This window comes from Typopeltis vanoorti, chromosome 19 (genome assembly GCF_054136105.1).
Source record: "Typopeltis vanoorti isolate ZY-2024b chromosome 19, IOZ_Tvanoo_1.0, whole genome shotgun sequence".
Taxonomy (NCBI): Eukaryota; Metazoa; Arthropoda; class Arachnida; order Uropygi; family Thelyphonidae; genus Typopeltis; species Typopeltis vanoorti.
In genome coordinates this window covers 60,416,548-60,441,441 of record NC_143567.1, presented here as the reverse complement: position 1 = coordinate 60,441,441, position 24,894 = coordinate 60,416,548, and the positions used below count along the sequence as shown (strand labels likewise).

At 36.4% G+C, this 24,894-nt stretch overlaps 1 protein-coding gene across 2 annotated transcripts in view; it reads left to right on the top strand.

Moving 5' to 3' along the window:
• Positions 1 to 24,894, top strand: part of LOC150096158 (NADP-dependent malic enzyme-like) — a 272,304-nt gene that overhangs the window by 41,758 nt on the left and 205,652 nt on the right. For both annotated transcript variants that reach the window (XM_090409458.1, XM_090409457.1), the window contains one exon: positions 8,247 to 8,408. In XM_090409458.1, the coding sequence (XP_090265584.1) occupies positions 8,247 to 8,408 (162 nt within the window). The remainder of the gene's footprint in view (positions 1 to 8,246; positions 8,409 to 24,894) is intronic.

Here is a 24,894-nt window from a genome sequence, read left to right as displayed (position 1 = left end):
CGCATATATAATTAATATTCCTTACTTAGATAATGAAAAAGCAGCTCGGATGTCAGTTAATTGGCTATCAAAGTAATAACTAGTTTGATCCCAAATTAAGGGGGAAGGAAGCTTTGGAAATGTCGCGCTAAACACAAACATATCAGTTTACAAGCAGAATTCAATCTGACAACGTTAAGCTGATTGATAATGCATCTAATCAGATTAGTTTAATATTTTTCCTAAACTTCTTCCGAGAAGCTTAGTAGAAGGAAATGCTAAAATTTTAGAATTTTTATTTCATATAACCCATTAGTCATATTTGCAGTGCAAACTTCTATTAAAGTTAGCATTCCAGGAAAATTGCTTTGATGATGTATTATGTAAACTGCGAAATGTAAACTAGATTCCATCCCATTCCTGACTGTAAAGGACTTTCATCACCCGGTGATCCACCACCATGCTTAGTGGAGATGTGAAGAGCTGTTGTCACGTACGATTTGCAGAGGAGGATATCCAGTCTGCTTGCTCCCCCCCCCCCCCCAATACAGATAAGTTATGTGGAAAAAAAACACATTAAAAATACTTCCAAATCCACTTCACCAACATTCGTGGACTTAAATGATGTGCACCATTTACTTGCATCTAGACCAGACTTGTTATTTCTCAGATAACCTCGACTAGCAACTTCTGCAGTGGTGTTTACTGTGTGATGAAAGTCATGTCACTTGGGTGGGCTACTTTAACTTTATGCAATGAGCCTTAACTATCCAAATTACATTTCTTCTATTACATTTCACTCATCAGATCTAACATTCCACCTTGTTGCATTCACTTGCCGGTTTTATCACTCTCCAAATCCTGATAACAATATTTGAAGCTTGATTCTTCTGCACTAATCACGCAAGGAGTGGAATTATCTTTTTTGGTGACTTAAAGTGTTCACAACTCAAAGTGATCTACCTCCGCTAACTCCTGGTCAAGCTGGAAAAGATGTTGAAATATTTGTTGTTAGTAATGATCGAACGTAAATGACTATCTATCTATCAAGGCCGTAATTCCAAGCAACAATAACACCAGGATACCGGATAGTCCTCTCTTCATAGTCAATATCCCCAGTTACCTTTTCTTGAACTACTTTCCTTACATATATACCGTAAACGTCAGCTCCCGTTTTGGTAACTGAAAGACCTTGTCCACGTTTTTCTTTTTTTTTTTTACGGAACGTTTTCACTCGGCCACTGTCATTCTCTTTCTTCTTTGACACTACACTACCAGATGAAGGGGGTGACTTCTGATTTCTACTCCCATTCAACATTGCTCCACCAAATATACGGAGAAGAAGAGAACACTGATCCAACAATCTTCCAAAAAATGGCTTCCTAATTGAAGATCCCTATGCTACGCAGCCTGGTTTTGCTCTTCCTAGGAAGATTTGGGTCATCTGTCAACAGGAACAGAACTAATCAGGGTAGATGTGGCTACCTACTACCCAATTGGAAACTGTCAGACCACTCTTAATTTGACTGTTCTCCCATAGCCTAGACGATCACTGATATTGTGAACGACTGCCCAAAGCGCCAATTTCGTGGTAATCTCAAAGATATCCACGAGGTGAGGATGAGGCCCTGGATTGGCTTTCTGGACGAGACATTGACCTATAGCTGCATTGTATTCTTTTCGCAATAAGAATAAATAAACTGGGCAATACGGTTGCTCATCCACATCTCTCTAATTCAGCAGTATTGTGTAATATAACCGAAGATAAGGCTGACCTTCAGGCTTTATTCTCTTTCAACTTATATGCTAACTTGGTTGGCCTAGAGGACAGAGTACCCGCTTTCCGGTTCGAATCTCATAGTTTTTTTAGGTGAGAGAAAAATTTCATTGTAGGTGTTAGACCACAGTTTTGATTATTAGAGGCAGGTAGTAAACAGGGCTGTGATCTAATACCTGATAAAAAGTTCCATGTTTATTCTCTATAGTGTTCCCCGATTATTTATCATTTGACAAGCTGGTACTCTAATGAGCCAAGCTTTAATATCTTTCATAACTAGTATCTTAAACATGGATCTTGCCAAGATCTATCCAAAATGAGATTTTTGCTGTCCTCCTATGGGGTGAGAAGAACCTTGTGATATTCAGTGCCACCAAAATAGTTGTCTTATTTCTTGTATCTCCGATCACGATCCTATTTCTCTTGTATTGACTTGCATCTCTAGCGCTTTCTGGTATAAACATATTAACCATTGGCTTTGTCAGTCTCCAAAAAACTTGACATCCTCTTCCTTTTTAACAGCTACTTTTCGCATGTACAGCTCCTAACACTCTAAATCTTGAATTCTAATCTAAGAACACTATTCCCGCATTTATGATAGTGCATCAAAAAAAAAAAAAAAAAAACTTCCAAAAATGTTCGCTATCCAGTAGAGAGTTGAGTAGTCCGTTAAATAGATGGGATCCTCTCCTTTTGGGCCTCCGTAGCGCGGTCGGTATCGACCATATCTATTAGTTGGAAAAACCTGGGTTCGAAATAAGTGAAGAACCTTTATAATGATTTTTTTTTTCATCTAACGCTGACTCGGGTTTTTCATTCCTACAAAACAGGCAAACACGTCAGAAGAACACACGCAGTTTACAATACACTGACCTTATGCTGCTCCATCGAACATGGCCACCATTTTGCCGTATTCCTCTAAGCATGTAAAAACACGAGCTTTAGCTTCTTTCCCTTTAACCTCTCCCCCACAGCACTGTTGTGATGTAGGTTTTGCGACCTTTCGTATGTGGGTTTGGACGAAATCTAAACCACCTCAACAATGAAGCCAGCGTGAAACCTCCCCTCCTCTTATGTGATACTTGAAGTGGCATTAAAAAAAAAAAAAAAAGACCAGTCTTCGTTTCTAGAGCCATAATCTCAGATTATTTAACCAGTAACTAACTTATCAACTGTTCAGGTTAATATTTTGTAATAAATTTTTAATAAGTGGGATATTATTCATTTCTTTTTAGGCCAATCTGGGGGGAATGATCACCCAAACATCCTACCATCTTCCTACGAAAACTCACTTTTAGTTAAAAATTTCTCTAGATGGCATATTACAACTGGAAATTAATATAGATTATGTTCTAATAACTAAAATTTAATTAAATTAACGAAATATGAAACATAATTTTTTTCTACAGTTATAGATATATAAGAACCGAAGTTCAAATAAGATTATTTGATTTGGAAGACACTGCTCTAGGGATTGCCACAACCAACATTGCATCTGGCCTCCAAGCTATCGTTCTGCTAGATGTTATCAAATTTATTTAACCTTCAAAAAGACGTGATGATCACGTGTCTTGGTACGAAGAACAAGCCTAAAATTTTGTGGTGCTGTCAGGTGATATGCGATTGAGTAACTATTAATGGGCTACTCGGCACCAGGATATTATAGCAAGTCTATGTTCCATGATGCTACAGTCAAAAATTTTCCATAGTGTAGTGTGATACGTTCTTATGAAATATACCATGATTATTTAAGAGGAAGCAATTGATACACGCTTCTTAATATACCAATGCATGTGATTAGCACATGACAACCGAATCACATTATTACTTATCAGAGCGTGTGGCAAGAATAGACTTTCGTCACTCAAGTGCTAAAAAAAAAACTTTGAAAGTTTATGTACAAAATCACGAGTTAAACCAAAAAAAGTTGCATTTGATACATCCAAGATAGGAGAGAGAAACCTATAGGAACCATTCTAGAAATGGATGTACGAGCTACATCTTTTACGAATGCTAACTTTAAGGACTTTCAAAAACAAACACAACTGCTAATTTCTTCAACAACAGAAAATAAAAAACCTTCAAAATCAAACCTGTTTAAATCAAATTCGTTATTTCTACTGTTGTCATTTTATGGAAGAATTTTCCTGAAAAGATAAGAAAATTGCATTATCAAACAGTTTTGGTTTATTTGCTGCACAACAGAAGAAAATGTTGGCTGCCCATGAACTGATCAGATTTCAATCAGAATAATACCTGGACACGATTTTCAGTCTTTCAAAACAAACTAACCGAGATCATATACAATTAGCAGACAATATACATGCCTCGCGCCAATGCGCGAAACTAAAACAAAAGATAAAAAAAATTCATTTTCAAAATGTATATCAATGTTCTCGAGTCATTTCCCTTGAAATATTTAATTCAGTCCCAATTCAGAGTGAGGATGCGTCACTAAATACAAAAATTAAAGAGGGAGGAGGCGGTACCTAAAAAATGCTTGGAGCAATTTGGTTCATGCTTTTTTTTAAATTCATAATTTTATTCATTTCATTTCTTATATTACTGCCAGTTTCGTTTATTCCCACAATGGTTCGTTCCCAGAAGGTTCATAATAATTTCAGTAAAAGCATAGTAACTATCTGTGAAAGACCAAAGCTTCCTAAAATGTATTTCTTTCTTTACTAATAGTCTGTAGCTAGTAAGAACATGGACTTTGTCCTTCCCTTGAAATTCGTCTATAAACAGACGAAGACTATTTGTGATCTTTCTTTTGAAATCAATTCTGGAGTATCTGTCCACGTGTATTTAATAATCAGTTCTATCTGCCAGCATGTTACTATAAAAAGAATGGTAAAAGTGACTCGTGACATAGAAAGTAAGCGTGTCGATGAGTAATACTGTAGATAAACATCCTTGAACTGTATTTACACTAGCGCTGGGTATCCGTAAAGTACAAAGATCATGTGCTGGTTAACAGGAAAGACAATATACGCGCAAGAGGGTTTTCAGCTTCCCAATTGATTAGTATGCAATGTTTATATCTTTATTTATTTTTATTTCTGCGATATCCCAAACAACATTTTTGCGATTTATTTATTTTTATTTTTTTTTATTTCTGCGATATCCCAAACAACACTTTTGCGATTTAGTAAAACATACCAGGAAACGATGCTTGAAGAGAATAAATTGAATGAAAATGAATATAGGAAGAAATCATCTGTTCTGAGTTTGGAGATTTATAACAGATTTATAAGAAAGGGAAGAAATGATTAAAATGTGACTACGGAAATATCTGCAGAAAACATACATTGTGGAAACTGAACATCATTGTGAAAAAGGAGAGGAGCGAATCGGTGAGAGATTCTCATCAATTAGCCTAATTGTTCTGCAGAGTCAAGAATTTTTAAGTAGATTTTCAGGATGCGATCTCAGATGTTGAAACAAAAAGATTGGAGGTGGAGATTTCGATATTCCAGGAAGAGACGTCGTCTTGTATATAGATTTGGATATCATTAAAAGCAGGAATGATCAAGATTTTTTTATCACTACACAGAGAAAGAACTTTTTTTTTACTAGTAATTGTTTAAAAATATATCGCTTTTCGCTGTTTTTTTCGATTTATACTGGTTTGTATTATGTAGATGTAAAATATAATTACACATAATAATTAAAAAGCAAACTGTTATTTATTTATATTTCTAGAAGCTAAGGATTACTTTGTACGGAAAAAAAAATTGGGAAACACTAATCTACATAAAGTATAACGTTTACATATACAGTATATGGAAGGATTATTGGTAAGCAAGAAAATCTGAGTTTAGGGAGCAGTGTGGTTGATAACATCTAGATATGTTTTTGATGGAAAATCACCCGCACACACATAAACTCATTTATACTACATAGAAACGGGATTTAGAATTGTACTGAGTTGGTCTGCAATGTGTGTGTGTGTGTGTGTATTGGTCACGGTGCCAGAACTCAAAATAAGAAAATCCAATCTTAATTTATAGATTTTACAATTCTCCATTATGCAGGCATTGTTTGCCGTGGGCTTCTTTCCTGCTGTGGCCAATCATTGTTATTATACGAGAATCTGTGTAGAATTTAATTTCGACACCTGGTTGGTTTGCTTTTAAAATACTGATGCCTAAAATTTAAAGGACTGATATCTATGCAGGTATTATATTTAGGGTGAACTGAAAACTTCCCTTATATTAGTTTATTTCCGGTTTATTAATTTATCTTAATAAACTGGTAATGAAGTTTTTCGCCCCGATTGGACAAAGATTAAGGGAGTTGTAAGGGAAGACATCTTTCAACTGATTTTGATGAAATTTGAAAGAAAGCTGTTCCTGATTCTGCTTATGGTCCCCTGATCACATTTCAGCCAGATTCGGAACATAGTTTCTTACAGTTTTCAGGATCCAATAGCGATATTGAACAGAACGATAACGATACAGAACAGAAAACGGTGTTGTAAAGGAGGGAGAAGAAAGTAAAATTCATTCTTCAGAGACCGCTACAGGTCGCATCATTTCGACCGATTTTATTCCTCGACTGTTTTACCACGTCATCGAAAAAGACAGATGATATATCATATGTAAAAAAAAAAGTGAGTTCGGAAGAAGTAGAAAATAGATGCGATTTAAAAGCGGCTACTTTGCGACATTGAATTATTGAATACAAATTTCTTACCACTAATACCATACGTAACATATCAACAACATAGTATCCTTCACTACTAAAAATAATGTCGATGAAGTAGCCACTTTTAATTTGTATTTTTTTTTATAATGAGGTGTATTTTATAACGTATTATAGTATACACGATGTTTTATATATATATAATCGATATACATTTATCGATATATGTATATCGTCATTGATACCGAGGCCTATTAATAAGATTAATGTAAAGTATAATGAATATACATGCAATTTCAGTTTTTGTCATTATTATTTACCGATAATACAGGGTGTTTCAAAAAGAATGACGCGATTTCAAATAATTATATTTAATAATGAAAATGTAATACAGTTACAAAATAAATTACCAAGTATGAAGTAAGGCCTAAAGTTTCACGCACCACAATCTCAAATGCTCAATATGCCCTCCACCTGCTTCACGGACAACACCAAGCCTATAGCTGAATTCATCCCAAACGCGTCTGAGAGTGTCTTCTGTCACAGAATTTACTGCAGCCATGATTCTGGTTCTGCGCTCAACCAAGTCAGCGGGTAATGGAGGAACATAAACACAGTCTTTTACGTATCCCCATAAAAGAAGTCACAAGGTGTGATGTCTGGAGATCTTGGAGGCCAAGAGTGTAGTGCCAAGTAGTGGGGTCCCGTGCGTCCAATCCAACGCTGAGGCAATGTTTCGTTTAGAAACCGACGAACTTAGAGGTTCCAATGTGACGGTGCTCGTCTTGCTGAAAAATGTAATCTTCAGATTCTTCATTCAGCTGTGGAAGTAGCCAGTCCTGCAGCATTTCAAGATAGGAGTTTCCCGTAACAGTGTTTTCCTCAAAAAAGAAAGGGCCATAAACCTTTCTAACAGAAACCTCACAAAAAACATAAAGTTTTGGTGAATCACGTTCATGTTGTACGATTTCATGTGGATTCTCAAGTCCTCATATGCGATTGTGTCGCAAAACTTTACCGCTTAGATGAAAGGTTTCTTCCTCACTAAAAATCAACCTTTGTAGGAAGGTGTCGTCCTCCATGTCGTTTAAGAGATTAGCACAAAAATCTGTCTTTTTTTTTGTCACCTACATGAAGAGCTTGCACCAGTTGCAATCTGTATGGCTTCATAAGCAAACGTCGTCGTAACACACGCCAAACAGTCACATAAGGAATGGTAAGTTCTCGGCTAGCACGACTTGCGCGGACTTTGCTGAAAAGCCTCTTGAATTCGTTGCACATTCCCCTCTGAGGTGCGCGGTCGTCCAGGACTCTTTCCCTTACATAAACATCCTGTTTCTTGAAATTGTCGATACCAACGACGAATGTTTTTATCCAGTGGTGGATCAATTCCGTAACGTCGTCTAAACGCCCGCTGCACCGTAATCACGGACCCAGTCTTGCTAAATTCGAGAACACAAAACGCCTTCTGTTGCCTAAACAGCATCTTCTCATTAACTAAGCGTAGCGGCTATTTGGGCGTTAGTAGTGGCATCTAGCGGTCGTCATATCAAACGCTGGGCCAAGCCCTTTCACATGGTACAAGTCCCATTCATTTATGGTTCGTGGTTGCAGAGATATACAATTTTCAAATCGGGACATTCTTTTTGAAACACCCTGTATTTTGCCGAAAAGAAGTTCTTCATAATAACTATTAATGTTATCTTTGGTTTTTCCAGTGCACATTCATGAAATAAATGTGCTAAATATATACGAGAATACTATTTATTTTAGTACAAACTGTTTCACTACAGACAGTCTTTGAAATTAACCATCGCTAATAATAAATTGGTGCTATTTTCAGGACCTTGCTTTTTCTGCTGAAGAACGCCAAGCTTTGGGCATACACGGTTTGTTAGCACCTAGCTGCAGAAGTCAACAGGTTCAAGTTCAAATAGTCATGAAGAATTTGGAACGACTCCAGAACGATGATCTCAGCAAATACACATTTTTGAGGGACCTCCAGGTAATTTGTTTCTATGATTTTTGTGAGAAGGAAAACTCCACCTCACAGTCACTTTGAAACCGCAAAATCTAGCTTAAAGTATTATTACTTTCATTTTCAATAAAGTTTAGTATTCTTAATAATCTATTACAGTGAACTTCTGTTAGAATGGAATTGCAATACCAACTTATACATGTGAAAATACTCCTTTGACTTTGAGTATCGTGAGAAGTCAACCCCTCTAGACGAGGAAGTCCCAATTATTATAATGTCAAATTAACACAAGTGTTATTTCCACTAGTACCATCCCACAGTGAGAAAAGAGTATACCTTAGTTGATACCTTGATTTGCATCTTTCCATATTACCTCTGATCCCCTACTTTCTTCAGTTAAAATATGCGAACCCAGAAATGAGTAAGCTTTGTACTGAGCTAGTTTATTAGAAGGTAACTAATGTGAGATTTTAGAACAGCCGGGAATATCAACTCCAAAGGATCTCAACGGGATTTAGATCTGTAAACTGAGGAAGACAGTTTAAGGTAAAGTTACTAGTTTTCTCTGACCATTCTTTGATCATAAAATAGAGCTTGTTGATCTCAATTCTCTTGTAGTATCAAAGGACCTAAGATGTTCTATGAAACAGTGGGGACATGTGGTACAAAATACCACCAACTTGTATTGTTGTGATCAGGTGATGGGAATGTTGCTTCCTGTTATCACCATACTCATTTGTGTATTTCTTGAGTATTTATTCAAATAAAATACACACTGCATCAATTATTTATAATATATAATTATAATGTACATTGTATTCTGAAATAATATGAAAATGATCGAGAATTTATGTAATTTAGATCAGTGGCGGCTTGTACATAAGCACTGACACACTGCAGCACCCCAAAGGAAAAAATTAAATTTTGTTTGTGTTTATAAATAATAACAATGCTTACAGCTTATGTTTCGATGTTCATTGAATAATTAATAATTGGAATTGTTTGATTAACGCTTTAGATTAGAAAACAAATGCACTGCAATCTAACGCAGTGTCGGAATTATCACGTTCGGTCAGTTACGGCTAGACTCGCCGATATTTGTTTGCACTTGCCACTGCACGTAACTTGCGCGCGTTATTTCTGAGAGAAACGAAACTTTTATTATTAGTGTGTGTGTGTGTGTGTTCGTGGTGAGGGCGAAATATTTTTATTGAAAAATATTGTCAAGGCAAAAATAGAAGAATGGATTTTATTTTTAATTAATATTTTAATAAAGCAGTTTTTTAATATGTAAATTTACTTATTAATAAATTGGTTATTGATTAGGGAAAAAAATGAATTATTTTTCTTATTTTGTATATGCAGCATCCCCACTTAAAATTTTCACCGGCCGCCACTGATTTAGATTATGTGATTGATGCGGGAGTGCTCGCCATTGTTGAACGAGTACGAAACTAATTTCTTTAATGCGTGGAGGATTTTAGAAGCATAGAGCAAGAAAATACTGAAGAAAAGTGCAAATAATATATTTCAGTGATTTTATTTACCTCTAGACCAGTGTTTCCCATACTTTTAGTACCCGCGAACCCCCTTTAAAATTTCAGTAACATTGACGTTTCCCCACTCAAGCAAAGGCAATTTGCGAGAAGTTATAATAACAGTTTATTCCAAGACGAATAATTAATTCCAGCCATTTATTACATTTGTTATAATAAGTTAATGGCTCGCACTCATTACTTTCATTGTACATACGAGTATTTGATTCTAATGCATGAGCATGTTCTTTCTCGCAGTTGTCGCAATCCTTTTCATTTCTTCATTATTTTCTACTGTACGTATTAAACATCCCAGTTTTAACCTGCGATCCATATTAAAGGATATAAGGAATATAAAAGAGAAATATTAATTAAATATTTTTATGGATATAAGAAATACAGAATATATTAAATAAATATTTTTAATATTATTAGTAAGCTGTACCTCAACATTTTGTTAATAATCAGGAACAGAACTGTTTAAAACTTAAGATTATTACCTGCACACGTATAACCTGTATATCCATTACAACTTGGGGCACAAACTCGATTCAACATGTATAGATGCATGCACAGGTGGTGAAGCAGTCGATCAGGAACCTTTGCAATTTGAAATAGATATGATTCAAATTTAGCAGAAAGTTCCAACCGTGTAGTTCGAACTATTTGAATTTAAACTTAATGCAAAGAATTCAAATCACGTGGATGGAACGCGATCGTGCCGTCAGTCGGACCCGACTAGAATTGGAGTTCAGTCGATACATGCCAAGAGACACATTTATTTAAAAATTCCTTTAGATCTTTTAGTTGCTGAGGAATTAATTAGAGAATAGACCTGCCTTTATCTACGACAATACAAAGGCAAAGTAATTGTTTTACATAAAAGTAAAGAAAAAAGCAATCAATTTTTAAAAAAGTGCCTCGTACTCTCAAAAGACCATCGGGGGAAACACTGCTCTAAACAAAAGTACGTGTTGGCAGCGATATTGGCAAGTATAAAAGTGAAGAACCTGTATGGTGTCATGCAACTTCTGCTTAACATCCAACAGGGGAACGCTAGTAAATAACAGCTGGGAGCAGATAACTTAGAGATAGAAGGAAGTGATAGAAAATTCGAAGTTTTGTTTTAATATGGATTGAAGCTTTCCGCAAAATAAAATTAAGGATTAAAACGAATTCCTTAACTTCATTTTATGGAAAGTTTCAATTCCTCGGACACATATGGAGACAATAGCTCGCCGAGTGGTTAGCGTATCCGCTCTCCAACCAAAAGGCTGCGGGTTCGAATCCTGTCGTGGGCATGGATGTTTGTGATTGTCTGTGGAAAAACTAGTGGTGGTGGTGGTGGCTGGCGGTAGTGGATTGAGTGGTGGAGACAGCTGTAGAGCAGGTGTCCTCCCTCGATGAATCTGGACTCCCTGGAGGTGTCATAAAAATAAATCAGCTAACGCCTTTTTATTCCTGTATAGGGAGTAGGCGAGGCCGTTTAGCCCTATCTGACTTTTGGAGACTGAGTGGGCAGTTCAATCTCCACTGGCAGCCAATCAGAGATAGCTGGCCGAAAAAAGCTATCATTAATTAAGCTGCATGCAGCGAAGAGAGACGGCTCAAGAAGTGCCGCCATCTCGTGGTTCCTAACCCTAACACAATATATTTAATGTCTGAAATAATGTTGGTTCTACGGTCGATGTTCTTGAATTTATGAGACGAAAAATCCGAATTTCCTGGAGAAAAAACCCGCTTTCCCGTACTAGAGATCGACTAACTCGGGAACCGGTCGAAAAAAGGTTTAGAAAATTTCCCTTTAGTCGACGACTAGATTCGGAACAAAGTCTTGCTTCGTGCGGTCAAGCGCCGTGGTATGCAAACGCCACATCCACTGAGCTACACAGGCCCTGGAGTTGTCAAATAATAATAATAATAATAATAATAATAATAATAATAATAATAATAATAATAATAATAATAATAATGAATGAATTATAAAGGTATTAGAAAGGAATACCAGAAGAAGGAAGAGGATGGCCGAAATATGCATTTTTAGAGGATGTTTAGAATGATCAAAGGAGGTTTTAAGCTACTAAAGAGAAAAGTCAGAATGATGATGACTTCTTATGTGAATTTTTTTAATTGAAGAAAGAAAGTGTTGGTAAATCTTCTCATTTAATGGAAGAGAATTTATTTGAATACGTGCCGCCATTATGCTTTGTAAATTGTAATTTCTTCATATTGATGGAAGAAGTGCTCCTGTTTGATGAATATTCTCTCTACTGTTGGAAGGTAGGAGTGTGTTGTTTCTTCTTTTAAATTCCCTGGTTAAAAAGTAAAGCATGACTAAGAAAAAATAATATATCAATACAAGGATTAATGTAATTTCACTGTTCTGCTTAATCCACCCAAAGAACTAGCAGTGTTGAAAATTTACTCGAAGTCTTGGAATGCAGTTTAATGGATTCCTGTGATATTTCTTGGCCTGATGTTTCTCATTATGAATTGGCAAAATTTAGTTGAGTTTTTATTTATTGCATAATTTAAAGTGAAAGAGAGTATGTGTGAGAATGCATTAATTATCATTCATTTACAGTTTAATAGCTTGTATATACCGTATAAGTGAATTAACAATTCTGGAATCCTATGGAATTGATAAAAAACGAATAGCTATATTAAAAGATGTTTATCAGAATGCAGTTGCAGCAGTTAGAATAGGTGATGATTTGGGGAAATGGTTTAAAACAAGCAGATGTACTAGACAGGGAGACCCAATATCACCAAGCATTTTCATCGCACATTTAGAAAGAACAATGGATAAAATGATAGAAGATGCCAAAGGAATATCTGTACACGGAATGAGAATTAACAATCTGAGATTTGCAGATGACATTGTTAATATTGAAGAAGACGAAAGAGAACTACAAAAAGACATTGAATCTGTTAAATGAGAATTGGAAGAGATTTGGACTTATGAACTTGGAAAAAAAAAAGACAATGGTATTTGGTGAGAAGAACATGAAACAAAAGATACAAGTGGATGGAACTGATATAGAAAATGTAGAACAATTCACATATTTGGGAAGTAAACTGACATATGACTTGGACTGTAAAAAAGAAATAAAGATCAGGATTGCAAAGGGAAGAACAAATCTGAAGGCCATGGATAACATCTGGAAAAGTAAAGTGATCAGTCTGCAAACAAAACTAAGAGTATTGGAAACATGCATCTTCAGCGGTGTACTGTACGGATCTGAAACGTGGGTAATAAATAAGGAATCAAGAAAAAGAATTCTGGCATTTGAAAGAACTTGTTACATAAAGATTCTAAGAATAGGATGTGTACAGAAAATCACCAGTGAATAGCTCTATCAGAAGATACAACCAAAACAGAATCTAATGCAGAAGATTATAAAACGGAAGCCACACTTATTTGGACACATCTGTAGAATGAGTAAGGACAGGAAGATAAAGACATTTATGTTTGGTATTTTGGATGTTTAAACAGAAGAGGTAGACCATACAGAGAATGAATAGACGATATAAAAGACTGATGTGGAATGGGTGTACAAAAACTGTGACACTGTGCACTGGACAAAGAAAGGGGGAAGAAGATAGTGAAACAGGCATCAGACATCAACGGGCAGTGAGCCCATGGTTTGTGATGATGATGATATACCGTATATGTTTACCAAATGAATTATATATAATTACTGTAAGTAATATTTTACTGATTTAGTTATTTATTTGGATACACTTGGAGTAATTTCTGACTTTATCTAGAATAATTTTATTAAATTATGGGCCTTCATAGCTTGTTCAGTTTTCGATTATGTGTGGTTGAACTGGGTTCGAATATCGTCGCGAAGAACTTCTTTTCAGCCAAAGGGGAAAAAAGGTGTTAGCCAGTTTCACACGCCTCTCAATTAACAGTGCCTATGTTCAGTTCTGTCGAGGACGTTCAAGTAACTGACGTACTGGTGGCCTGCCTTACTTGACGATTACAGCGGAGCTTGTATACTTTGGCGATATTCCAACTGGCGTAATACCTAATCGTATTTTTCTCATAATATGCATATGCAGTTTCAGCCAATGTAGAGTAGAGTTTGGTCTGCTACATCCAGAATTGAGATTTCGTCCTTGTTCTCTTGGCATCTAAACAGATATCTAATAAAGGGTGTACCGCTTGAGAATAAAGATTGAACGTTGGAGTAGAAGCCTCTGTTAGTTCTCTACTTTCCTTATACTGTAGGTTAGATATCACCTTCTAGTTGTTTGGCTTTGATCCTTAAACGATCTCTGCTTAAGGATCAAATTCAAATACAATTTATACCTTCAAATGGTTCATGCCTCCACACACACACACACACACACACACACACACACACACACACACACACACACACACACACACACACACACACACACACACACACACACACACACACACACACACACACACACACACACACACACACACACACACACAGAGTGCTCAATGAAGACTTAACTAAGATTATGTTAAAACATAAAACAAGCGTAAATGAAAATTGTAATAAGTTATAGCATACAGACTCTTAGTTATTAATCTACAGAGAAGAAACCCATCATGAGTTACAATAAAACCATTGTTTATACTGTATGAACACTGCTGTTGATACAGATGAAATACAGTAAGAAAGTTGGACTGTGGGAGGGTTGGAAGAGCTTCCTGATTTGTAAATTAAATTCCAATGAAACAATTATTATTTAGGATGTGGGTGACGAAGTGATAAATAGAATAAAGTGAAAAGTCATAATAAAATAGCAGAATATCTAAAAATAACCGAAGTAAAGAATTATATGCTTAAACCTAATTTGCTGCATAAGCAAATTAAATTTAATGTTCGTAAAATAATAACTATACCAGCACTACCTTATGGAAGTAAAAGCCTGAGAAGAGAATTAAAATAAATAAATAAATAATAGCATCCAGAATCTACCGTATTTGCCGGCGTATAAGACGCACCGGCCTATAAGATCCCCCCCCTTTTTTTATAGACATTTTTTAGGGAAAAAACTTTATCACTGAATATTGTAATGAATTTACAGTATTTCAAATATAAAGTAATAAGTAGGTCTACTTTCAACAGATACCTAATCTAACTAGGAAAGAGTCCCATTTTCGTCAAAACCCAGAAATTCATCTCCAGAGTTAAATGAAGAGACACTTGAAACCTCTTCTAAATCAGAATCTGAGTCCTCATACAACAAATTGTCCCCTGTACCATCCAGTGCATCACTAATGCCACACTTCTTAAATTATTTAAGCACTGTCTCAGTTTTCACAGCATCCCATGAAGCTTTGACCCACTCACAAACTTGCGAAACTAAGCCTCTTCCTTCTTCCTGATGGCGTGACCTCAAAATGTGAACACTACATCAGCTGTTCCACTTCCTCTTCATAAATCCCTTAAATGGTTTATTAATACAGACATCTAAAGGTTGAAGCTGACTAGTTAGACCTCCTGGAATTACAGCAAACTGAGTTTTTAACATGTGGTCTGTGAGAACGAAACTGATCCCATACTAACAGGGCAGGCTTCTTCAGCAGTCCTACAGGACACCTAGACCAAATTTTATCTATCCATAACTTCATTCCTCCTCCATCCATCCAGCCTTTAGCGTGAACATGTACAAACACTCCTTTAAGCGGTTCTTTGGGGTAGCGTCTTCCTTTTAAAAATCAATAGTGGCGGCAATTTTGTCCCATTAGCACAGCAGGATAAAACAACCGTATAGTAAGTTTTTTCGTGCCCAGAAGTTTTAACAGTAACACGTTTTGTGCCCTTGGAATGTACAGTTTTGTTTGAGGGCACATCAAAAGTCAGCGGAACCTCGTCCATGTTTCCTATTTGCGCAAGTTCAAAATTTTCTCGTTTCCTTGCGTTAATGACGAATCGATGAAATTCAATTTGTAGGTACTGAAAGTCCCGCTTTTCTGTGATCTAAAATCCAAGTATTCAGTTCTGCCTCAAGTTCTAGCCATTTTGCAGTTCCACTTCGTAGGTTATGTTTATTATGAGTTGCTTTTTTTAGATCCTCTTCCTGATCCCGCCACGTTCTTATCATTTTCTCAGTTGGGGGTAGCCCGAAATCCCTCTCTGCAGTCCTATTTCCATGTTCTTTAGCATACGCAATCGCACGTAGCTTTAATGCAATATTGGCAATGCCGATTTTTCAGCCATAATTTGCCAAGAAATTTAGATAAAATTTAACGGCAGAAAATTATCACCGTTCACAACTGCGACAACGTTAATTGGAAAGTTTAAATGAACAGGAACACAGCTGTGATCGTCTATGACAGCGCATGGGCATCCACTGAACTCTTAAGTAACTGGAATGCTTTCACACACCGCAAGGAAGCAAGAAAGAAATCGCGTAACTCGGAACAGAGAAAATTTCCAGAAATGAAAGTAATAAAAAATTGAATATCGGCATATAAGACGCACTCTGTTTTTCAGGCCTATTTTCAAAGAAAAAAGTGCGTCTTATACGCCGGCAAATACGATAATTTGTGAGAAAAACAGAAAAATATATTCATTTAATCATTAAAAAAAAAAAAAAATCCGGAAACGTCTTTTATTCTCCCTACCTATAGGGGAATAAAAGACGTTTCCGGATTTTTTAAAATGGTGAGGCCATTTTAGCCCTATCTGACTTTTGAAGACTGAGGGAGCAGTTCAATGAGAGATAACCGGTCAAAGACTATCACTGATTATAAACGGCATTCGATTACTTGTGACAAGTTCTGACAAGTGCTGCCGCCTTTTCGCCACGGGACGAAAAATCTGTTGCAAGGTAGAAATGTGTCCACTTGCTTCTGCCAGAGATCGACTAACTCCGGAACCAGTCGAAGAAAGGCTTAGAAAAAGTCTTCAGCGTTATAAAAATATAATACAACGATGAAAAAGTTAATAGAGAAACAAAAAACATAAACATAACTGGTCTGAACATAATATAAAAGCAAACCAGCAGTAACATCCAGTCAGTAAAAGGAAATGAGATCGTTCATTAAAGACACTGAACTTCTGAGACTGAACAAAGGAATCAGTTAAACACTTGAAATGAATTAGGATGACTGTCACGTCTATCATGAATCAAATTCACAGGTTGGTAATGTACACTCTATGAATTACTCATAAGAATTGCGTATGAATATGAGTGGTTCTCCTGGAAATCATTTCCATCTTAGATGACGAGCGATTATATGAAGAACGTGTACTCACTCATTCACAAAGTTTCAGCGGGTTTGAAACGTTCAAGTAGTCTTGTCATTTGGTTATACTTATACTAGCTTTTAAGCATTTTCAAATCTCGCTTGTGACATTATTGAAGTGGAAGAGCACAGGTGGCACTGCGCTTAAAGTATACCGAAAATGCTGACATACAGGATCCGACATTCCTTGAGAAGGGTGCGTCTCCTTGGCGCATTAACGAGAACACGTATTTAACATTTATTTATTTTTTAGCTGGAAAGACGTAGGTTCGAAGAAGGTGAGTTAGCTGGACTCACACGGCGGTAGCAGCATTTATCATCCTGCAAAACAGGTAAACTTCGAAGGATACGGAGTTAAGAGATGCAGTGCAGTGCACCAACCGCACAGCCTTAGTTGCTTCATAATTCCAACCAGCCATTACTTGAAGGAACGTTGGCAAGTCGAGAAATGCATGCCACGACGTTAATGGAAAAACTACAACCTACAAGCCTTTGTAGACAGCAGTGAAGATATGTTATTAACTGGTATCGGCTAAAACATACAGGACGTGAAACGTGAAGTAATGGAAATAATCGTTCTGCTGAACGACGAATTATGATCTTTCAGTGTCATGAACGTATTTGGGAGGTGACGGTGTAATGCAGGGGTGTCAAACTGGCGGTCCCCAAAGCAATTTCTTACGGCCCACGACATCTCAAGGAAAGATGGAAAAAAAAAAAAAAGCGATGGTTGCTTTATATAATAAAACAGAAATGCCGTATTTACTCGAATATAACTCCCTCGCGTATCACTCACACCTCTGATTTTACTTTACGAAAAAAAAAAAAAAAGTATAAAGTTTTGCATAAAGTATACGTCGCACACGAAAATAAAGTTTAACCACTTTCAAGTCGGGGCGATAACTCGCTTCCTGCGGTAAACAACTTGCCCTCCCCAAATGCCACTATATTGCAGATGCATGGAAAACAAGTAGTTTTATTGTACCACTAAATAAAGTGCAGAGACATTTGCTGTCTGTGTAATATATTTCTCATCATGCGTAATATATTTCTTTAGTGCAATTAGAGACAACTGGGATAAACACGGCACTAACTAATGAATCACATGTCTCTTTCCATATTAACCATGCTGTTTAGACTCAAGGAAAGACGAAAATATGAAAGATGAAAAGAAAAGATGAAAAACCATATGATGCACCGGCAAACACAGTATCTAACTAAAAACTATTGTTTTTAGTTAGCTGTGTGTGAGTGCGCCCACTAACTCAAAAGCAACAATAAAATTAATTTCGGTTTAAGTTGGTTTAAATGCCATCTATTGTAAATATTAATAAAAAAAAAAATTCAGCTAACGCCTTTTATTCCCGTAATATAAATATAATAAATATATTCTTTATTTTTTTTTTTAATTTGTCATAATCATTATACTGTTATTTTATGTCTTGTAATAACTTAGAATAAATAAAATTTTTGTTATTAATTTTCCAATATATTTATACTCATTCTTTCACTTCCCTTCGATTCTAATTAGTGAAGGTTTTTTTAGTCGAAACTTTTTGCGGCCCACTTCTTGAGATACACTTTTATAGCAAATGGCCCGCGGTCCAGTTGAGTTTGATACTCCTGGTGTAATGATACGAAGTCTGTTTCTTCTAGTATGGATTAAATCTATATTCGTAGTACGTGGAATGAGGACTGTAGATCCTGAATTGATGTCCCGGACAATTATACTCTTTTGCATTGTAGGTTTACAATTCTCACAACCTCTTAACAACTGACGCTCCAATGCCATCGAAATATTGCTTAGGTCAGGATGCTGTGCTTTAGCCAGCACAACATCCTGACCTAAGCCTGATGTAACATCTGTGGAGGAACTGGAAAGCAGAATTAGGATAGGACAAAGATTATTCATTAGCGGAATATACGGACGTTTTAAAGGAATGAAACACGATACCAACCAGAATAAACTTATATTATAAATTACGTTATCTTATAACGTAATTTATTGTCAAATTAAAATAATATTTGGTGTTCACTTTTCAGCGTACTCTCTGAAAGACGGCATTCTTTCTGTACTTTCTATGCATATGTTCATCTAATTTGAAAAGTGTATATTAGGATTCCTAACTTCATACAGATTTTCAGCAACGTTTGTCCAATCAGGGATGTTCTGCTCGTGCACAGTAACCATTTTATAGTTGGATTTCTGTAATTTTTTGCACAAACTTCTACAGTCGTCAGTGTCCTGAACGTTAAGAGGATCCGTCGATGCAAGACGAGAGGAACACGTGACCTTTTCAAATTCCCCTAATCTGTTCCGGTCAGAAGAACGCACGCAATTAAAAACCTTAAAACCTCGTTAGTTCGGTCGTAATCTGAAATAACAAGAACAGCAACAGCATTCCCACGATGTGATTGAATAATATGACCGTCTATGAAAGTACCTTGCTGGTAGCCGATTAACTCAAAACCAGATCCCATTTTCCAGTACGCATAACATAACTTAGTGTACAGTTCATGTCATTATATCTCATCAGTTATCCCTAATACGCAGGTTTCAGGACAAATTGGGAGGTTTGAATATATATATATATATATATATATATATATATATATATATATATATATTTTTTATATATATATATATATATATATATATATATATATATATATATAATTTGCAGTGTGTGTCTGTGTGTTTGTTCTGTGTGCATGTACTGTAATTCTTCTTCTGCAGCTTCTCCCACTTAAGTGGGGTCACTGTTAATGAGTCTCTTCCACATCCTCCTGTCTTGGGCTGTCACCACATCCAAGTTCTTCATCCTCAAGTCCTCTTCTACCAGCTCCCTCCATCTCTTCTTTGGCCGCCCACGCTTCGTCCTTCCTTGCACATCCACCTGCATGACCCTTCTTCCCACATATTCGTCCTCCCTCCTCATCACATGACCAAACCATCTCAACCCTGCCTCCTGTATCTTCGCTTCTAAGTTCTTAACTTTCACTGTTCCCCCTCACATAGTCATTTCTCAGACGATCCTTTCAGGTCATACCACACATCCACCTAAGCATTCTCATCTTTGCTACTTCCATCCTGCTGATATTATTTTTACTCAGGGCCACAGTTTCTATAGCATACGTCATAGCTGGCCTCACTATTGTCCTATAGATTTTGCTTTTCAGATTGATCAGCACCCTCTTATCGCATAACACTCCAGCCATCTCCCTCCAGTTCCTCCAACCCGCTTGTATCCTGCATCCCACTTCCTTCTCAGCTCTTCCATCTTCTTCCACTGTTGAACCTAAGTATCTAAAGTCCCTCACCTTCCTGATGACATTTCCTTCCAGCTCCAGGTCTGTCTCCTGGCCACCGCCCACTGTGCAACATATATACTCTGTCTTACTTCTGCTCAGTCTCATACCTCTCTCTTCCAGTACTTTTCTCCATCTTTCCAGTTTAGTTCCCGCTTCTTCTCTTGAATCTGCACACAGCAAGATGTCATCTGCATACAGCATTGTCCAAGGCACATCTTCTCTCACCTCCTCCGTCACAATGTTAAACAGAAATGGACTTAATGCTGACCCTTGATGCAAGCCAACTGTTACTTGAAAACTTTCTGTCTGTCCCAGACAGGTCCGAACACTTGTCTTCACATTTCTGTACATCTCCTGCACCAACCTGGCATATTTCTTCGGAACCTTCTTTTCCCTCAGACACTTCCAGACTTCTTGCCTTAGCACTCTATCGTATGCTTTCTCCAGAATGTACTGTAATATAAATTCAAAATACATAACCTGAAGGAAATTTTTATCAATAAAACAAAAACTGTTAAAATAGACAACTTAATAAACATTTTTCTAGATGAATTCCCAGAATTTATCTGGAATTCTTAAAATCTGCAGAGCTCAAATATATACAGAAAATTATATGCTAACTACTAAGCTTCAAATTATATTCCTTTTTTAAAAATTTTATATATTAAAAAATCCTCGAAAACTGACAATGAAAAGAAATCATTATGTTCAGGAATTGCTATCAGATATGCCAATCTTTAAAAAGTGCTTCGTAATGTTAGTAAACAGACTGGAATTTTAGACTTCAGTCCTGTCATGCAACCTGTGTGTTTGCGTTATCTTTAGATGTATTCTGATCCGTTACAAAGTTCATCAAACTAACGAAGGCTATAGATTATGAGAAGTGACGGACAGCTATCAGAATTAAAAATACGTTTTTAAAGAAATGTTTTAAATTGTTTACTAAAATGAAAATAAAACATAAAACGAAATATTAGAATGGCGTATGGGATAGAATAGTTCATGTTTTACTAATTATGTGAAGAGCCAAAGGCGCACTATCCACGTATTTGCTTACGCTTGGACTCGCGGAACTTTATATAGTTTCTATATTCGGCTTGAAACTCTTTTAGTTTCTTATTCGGCTATGAAACAATATAGGATGTAATATCCCTTAACTTAAATAGTTCATGTTTTAGTTTTTCTTTAATTATTTAACTTGGACGCTACGAGGGGGACGTAGAGACGCAAAGCCCCTCCCTCGATTTTGAAAAGAAAAACTAAATATTTTGAAATTTAAAACTGATAAATAGAAAAACGATTGAACAGCGAAACAAAACACATATACGTATACATATAGATAATGATGCGCTGTAGCCCGTTTACACGAACCCGTTGTTAATTTTTGGAAGCAGTTTTACTATTACTATTTATTACTATTATTTAGTAACTATTATTTAAAATTTACAATAAAGTAACCTTTTGGGAGGGGGGATTTCGGGGGCGTTGGTCAAATAAAATAAAATATATTGCGTCCGTAGCGCAATTGGAAGAACAACGGTACATTGCGCCCTTCGATTGGAATAGGCTTAAGTTCGATTCTCGTCGCGACGGGATCAATCTTTATCTGGACGATGTTCAATCGAAGGTGAGTTAGCCGATCTCATATGGAGGTAGCAGGGTTTTATCTCCCGGAAATGGCGTTGATGGAGATGATTCGTAGTAGAGGTTCGTGTAATGGTCGAGACAGTTGTAGGTGTCCTCCCGTGATGAGTCTTCGGACTCCTTGGAGGTGTTAGGAATAATAATAATAATAATATTAACATAGTGTTCATAATATACATAATATACAAAGGAATGCGAAATTTTAACCAGTGGCACAGGAACGCTTTGGCACTGGAGCAGTTCCAAGAGCAAATGTAGAAGGGGGCTAGTGGAATGCTATTTTTTACCAGTTATCGAAATTATCACACTTTAAGGTGTTTAATTACGAATTTGCCAAGAACGCTAAAAACTAGCTTTGCTGTTTGATTCTACAGTTAAAAATCAGTTTCTACAACGGATGTGTCAGATGGAAATGGAAGAGAATTTAAATTATTTAAAAATTTAGTACTGGATAGTTGGACTATGTTAACATATTTTATTTATTTATTTGGCTCCCGGGTCCAAAAATTCGAATTTGGATAGTACTTGGCATGATGTTTAGGTCTTCCCTGGATGAGTCTAAGGAGTAGTCAATAGAATAGAATAGAATAGAAGTAGTCAATAATAATAATAATAGTTGGACTTCTAAGCATGTTTTTAAGAAATATATAATTTTTTAAGAAATATACCTGCTGGCCTGGTTGGCCACTCGGCCAACCAGGCCGGCAGGTATATTTCTTCCACCCCGGGCTGCGCTTTAAACATTTTCGAACTTTTGCAGTTAATTCTAAAACAGTCTCGAGTACTCAGTTCCAACTATTGTAATACTACAGCGAATTTTCCTCACAATTGCTGTAAGTGTTGCTAGTTGTCAGAGGAGTTTTTCTGAATAAAATTGATTAAGAATTACCTATATTACTATGAAATAGACTTCGACAATGTCACTGACGATTTTACTAACAGAAAAGCAAGAAAAATAACATTTTAGAATGTTGAAATAAAGTTTTACTTCAAAAATAAACATAGTGTTTTAATTTATTCCCCTATACGTCGTTTTGACTTTTTGCAGTATTTTTGGTGTAATGAGAGGGGTGGCAAACTTAGGGACTGCAAAAGCTTTAGCTACACCACCAGGTGGTTGTGATGGGTGTTAGATGGCAGGGGCGAATGCTGATCTTGAAATTCATGCTTGCTCTTGTTATCATTCATGGAATGAGAGGTGTGATTGAAGTCTGATTAGCAGAATAATGAATTACTGACCATTTAAAACTATGTACTGTATTTTGAAATTTATGTACATTTAATCATACAAATACAATATTTATTTTACAAATGATATTCTATCTTTTTCAATTTAGCTACTTGAATACAAATTCTACCCTACAGTTCTTCTTTATGAACTGGTCAATAATATCGTCATAAAAAGTTGGTTGTAACTTAATTTTCTCAAGCAACACACACACACACTTGCAAAGTGTGTGTGTGTGTGTGTGTGTTGCTTGAGAATGCTGGCTGAAGCTCACTGGCTAGAGCTACTTTGACTGCGTATGGCCTGTGTTTAAGCAACAGGGTGAGATGACGTGGAGGGAGCGGAAATGGCTATGCATGCGCATGAAATCACAGTGCTGAAGCGAGGACCTGGATGCTCCCACAACCAAGCAAATTGAGGTATCTTGACTAGCATTGGCCTTCGATACACAACGCAAAGCTCAGTTATTGCCGTGCAAGCTTAAAGCGTCTTCTGTCTACAAAAATAAAAGCCTAAATGGAATGCTTATAAATGCATGCATTTATTAACAAATAAATATTACTTCTTTCTCAATTAATGAGCTTGTGCAGCAAGCATAGCAAGCATGGAGAATTCACCACTGGTAGATGGATTTGGTGTGGTAAGTTGTAGTTTGTGGATTGAGTGGTGGAGACAAAGAGTTGTAGAGTAGGTGCCCTCCTGCGATGCGCCTTCAGACTCCCTGGGGTATCACATAATAATAATGGCCTGATAATTGAAGACAAACAACATGCTGTTCCCACTGTGTACATATCACATTTGAATAAACCTTGGCATAAAATCTTTACATGTTTCTTCAGAATGATAAAAGGGTACTATTAAATCTCAAATGAAATTGAGAAAAAATCGGAATATATATATCCTATTGGGTTGCCACATTTCAAAAATCAAAACATCATGATACCAGCATGAAACATGAATTCTGAAAGTATAAAATTATAATTATAAAAATTATAGTTAATATTTCTATAAACGCTTTTCACTGAATTTTTTAAAAAGAAAAAGAATTGCATCCAGAATGGAGTATGAAAAAGAAAACAAACTCTATTACATGTATGAAAAAAAAAAAAATCTATTATATGTCTATGTGAGTAGGTGAATGGCCAGCCTAGTGGACTGAGTGATTAGTATCTGTTCTCTAGTCGAGTGGCTGTAGGTTCGAATCCAGCCATGGATGTTTGTGATTGTCCTACTAACTTTGTTTAAAAAGGGCATCTGTGACCCTGCCGCTTCTCCTAGCAGAAGGCTTCACTTGAGGTACAAGTGAAGTGGACACCATATGGTGACCAGTGATGTCGTGTGAATAAGTAACTAACTATTAGGCGAATTACAACTGGGAAAAAAAAAAAAACTGTATATGTACATGCATCCACATGTAGCATAGAGCAGACTAGGATGAAAATAACTTATTCTTTACCAACTTCAAAAGCTCGATAATTATCCATCTTGGTTGATTGGTAGAGCCTCTGCTACTAATGGCTCACGCAAAAAGTTAAGCAAGTTTGAGCA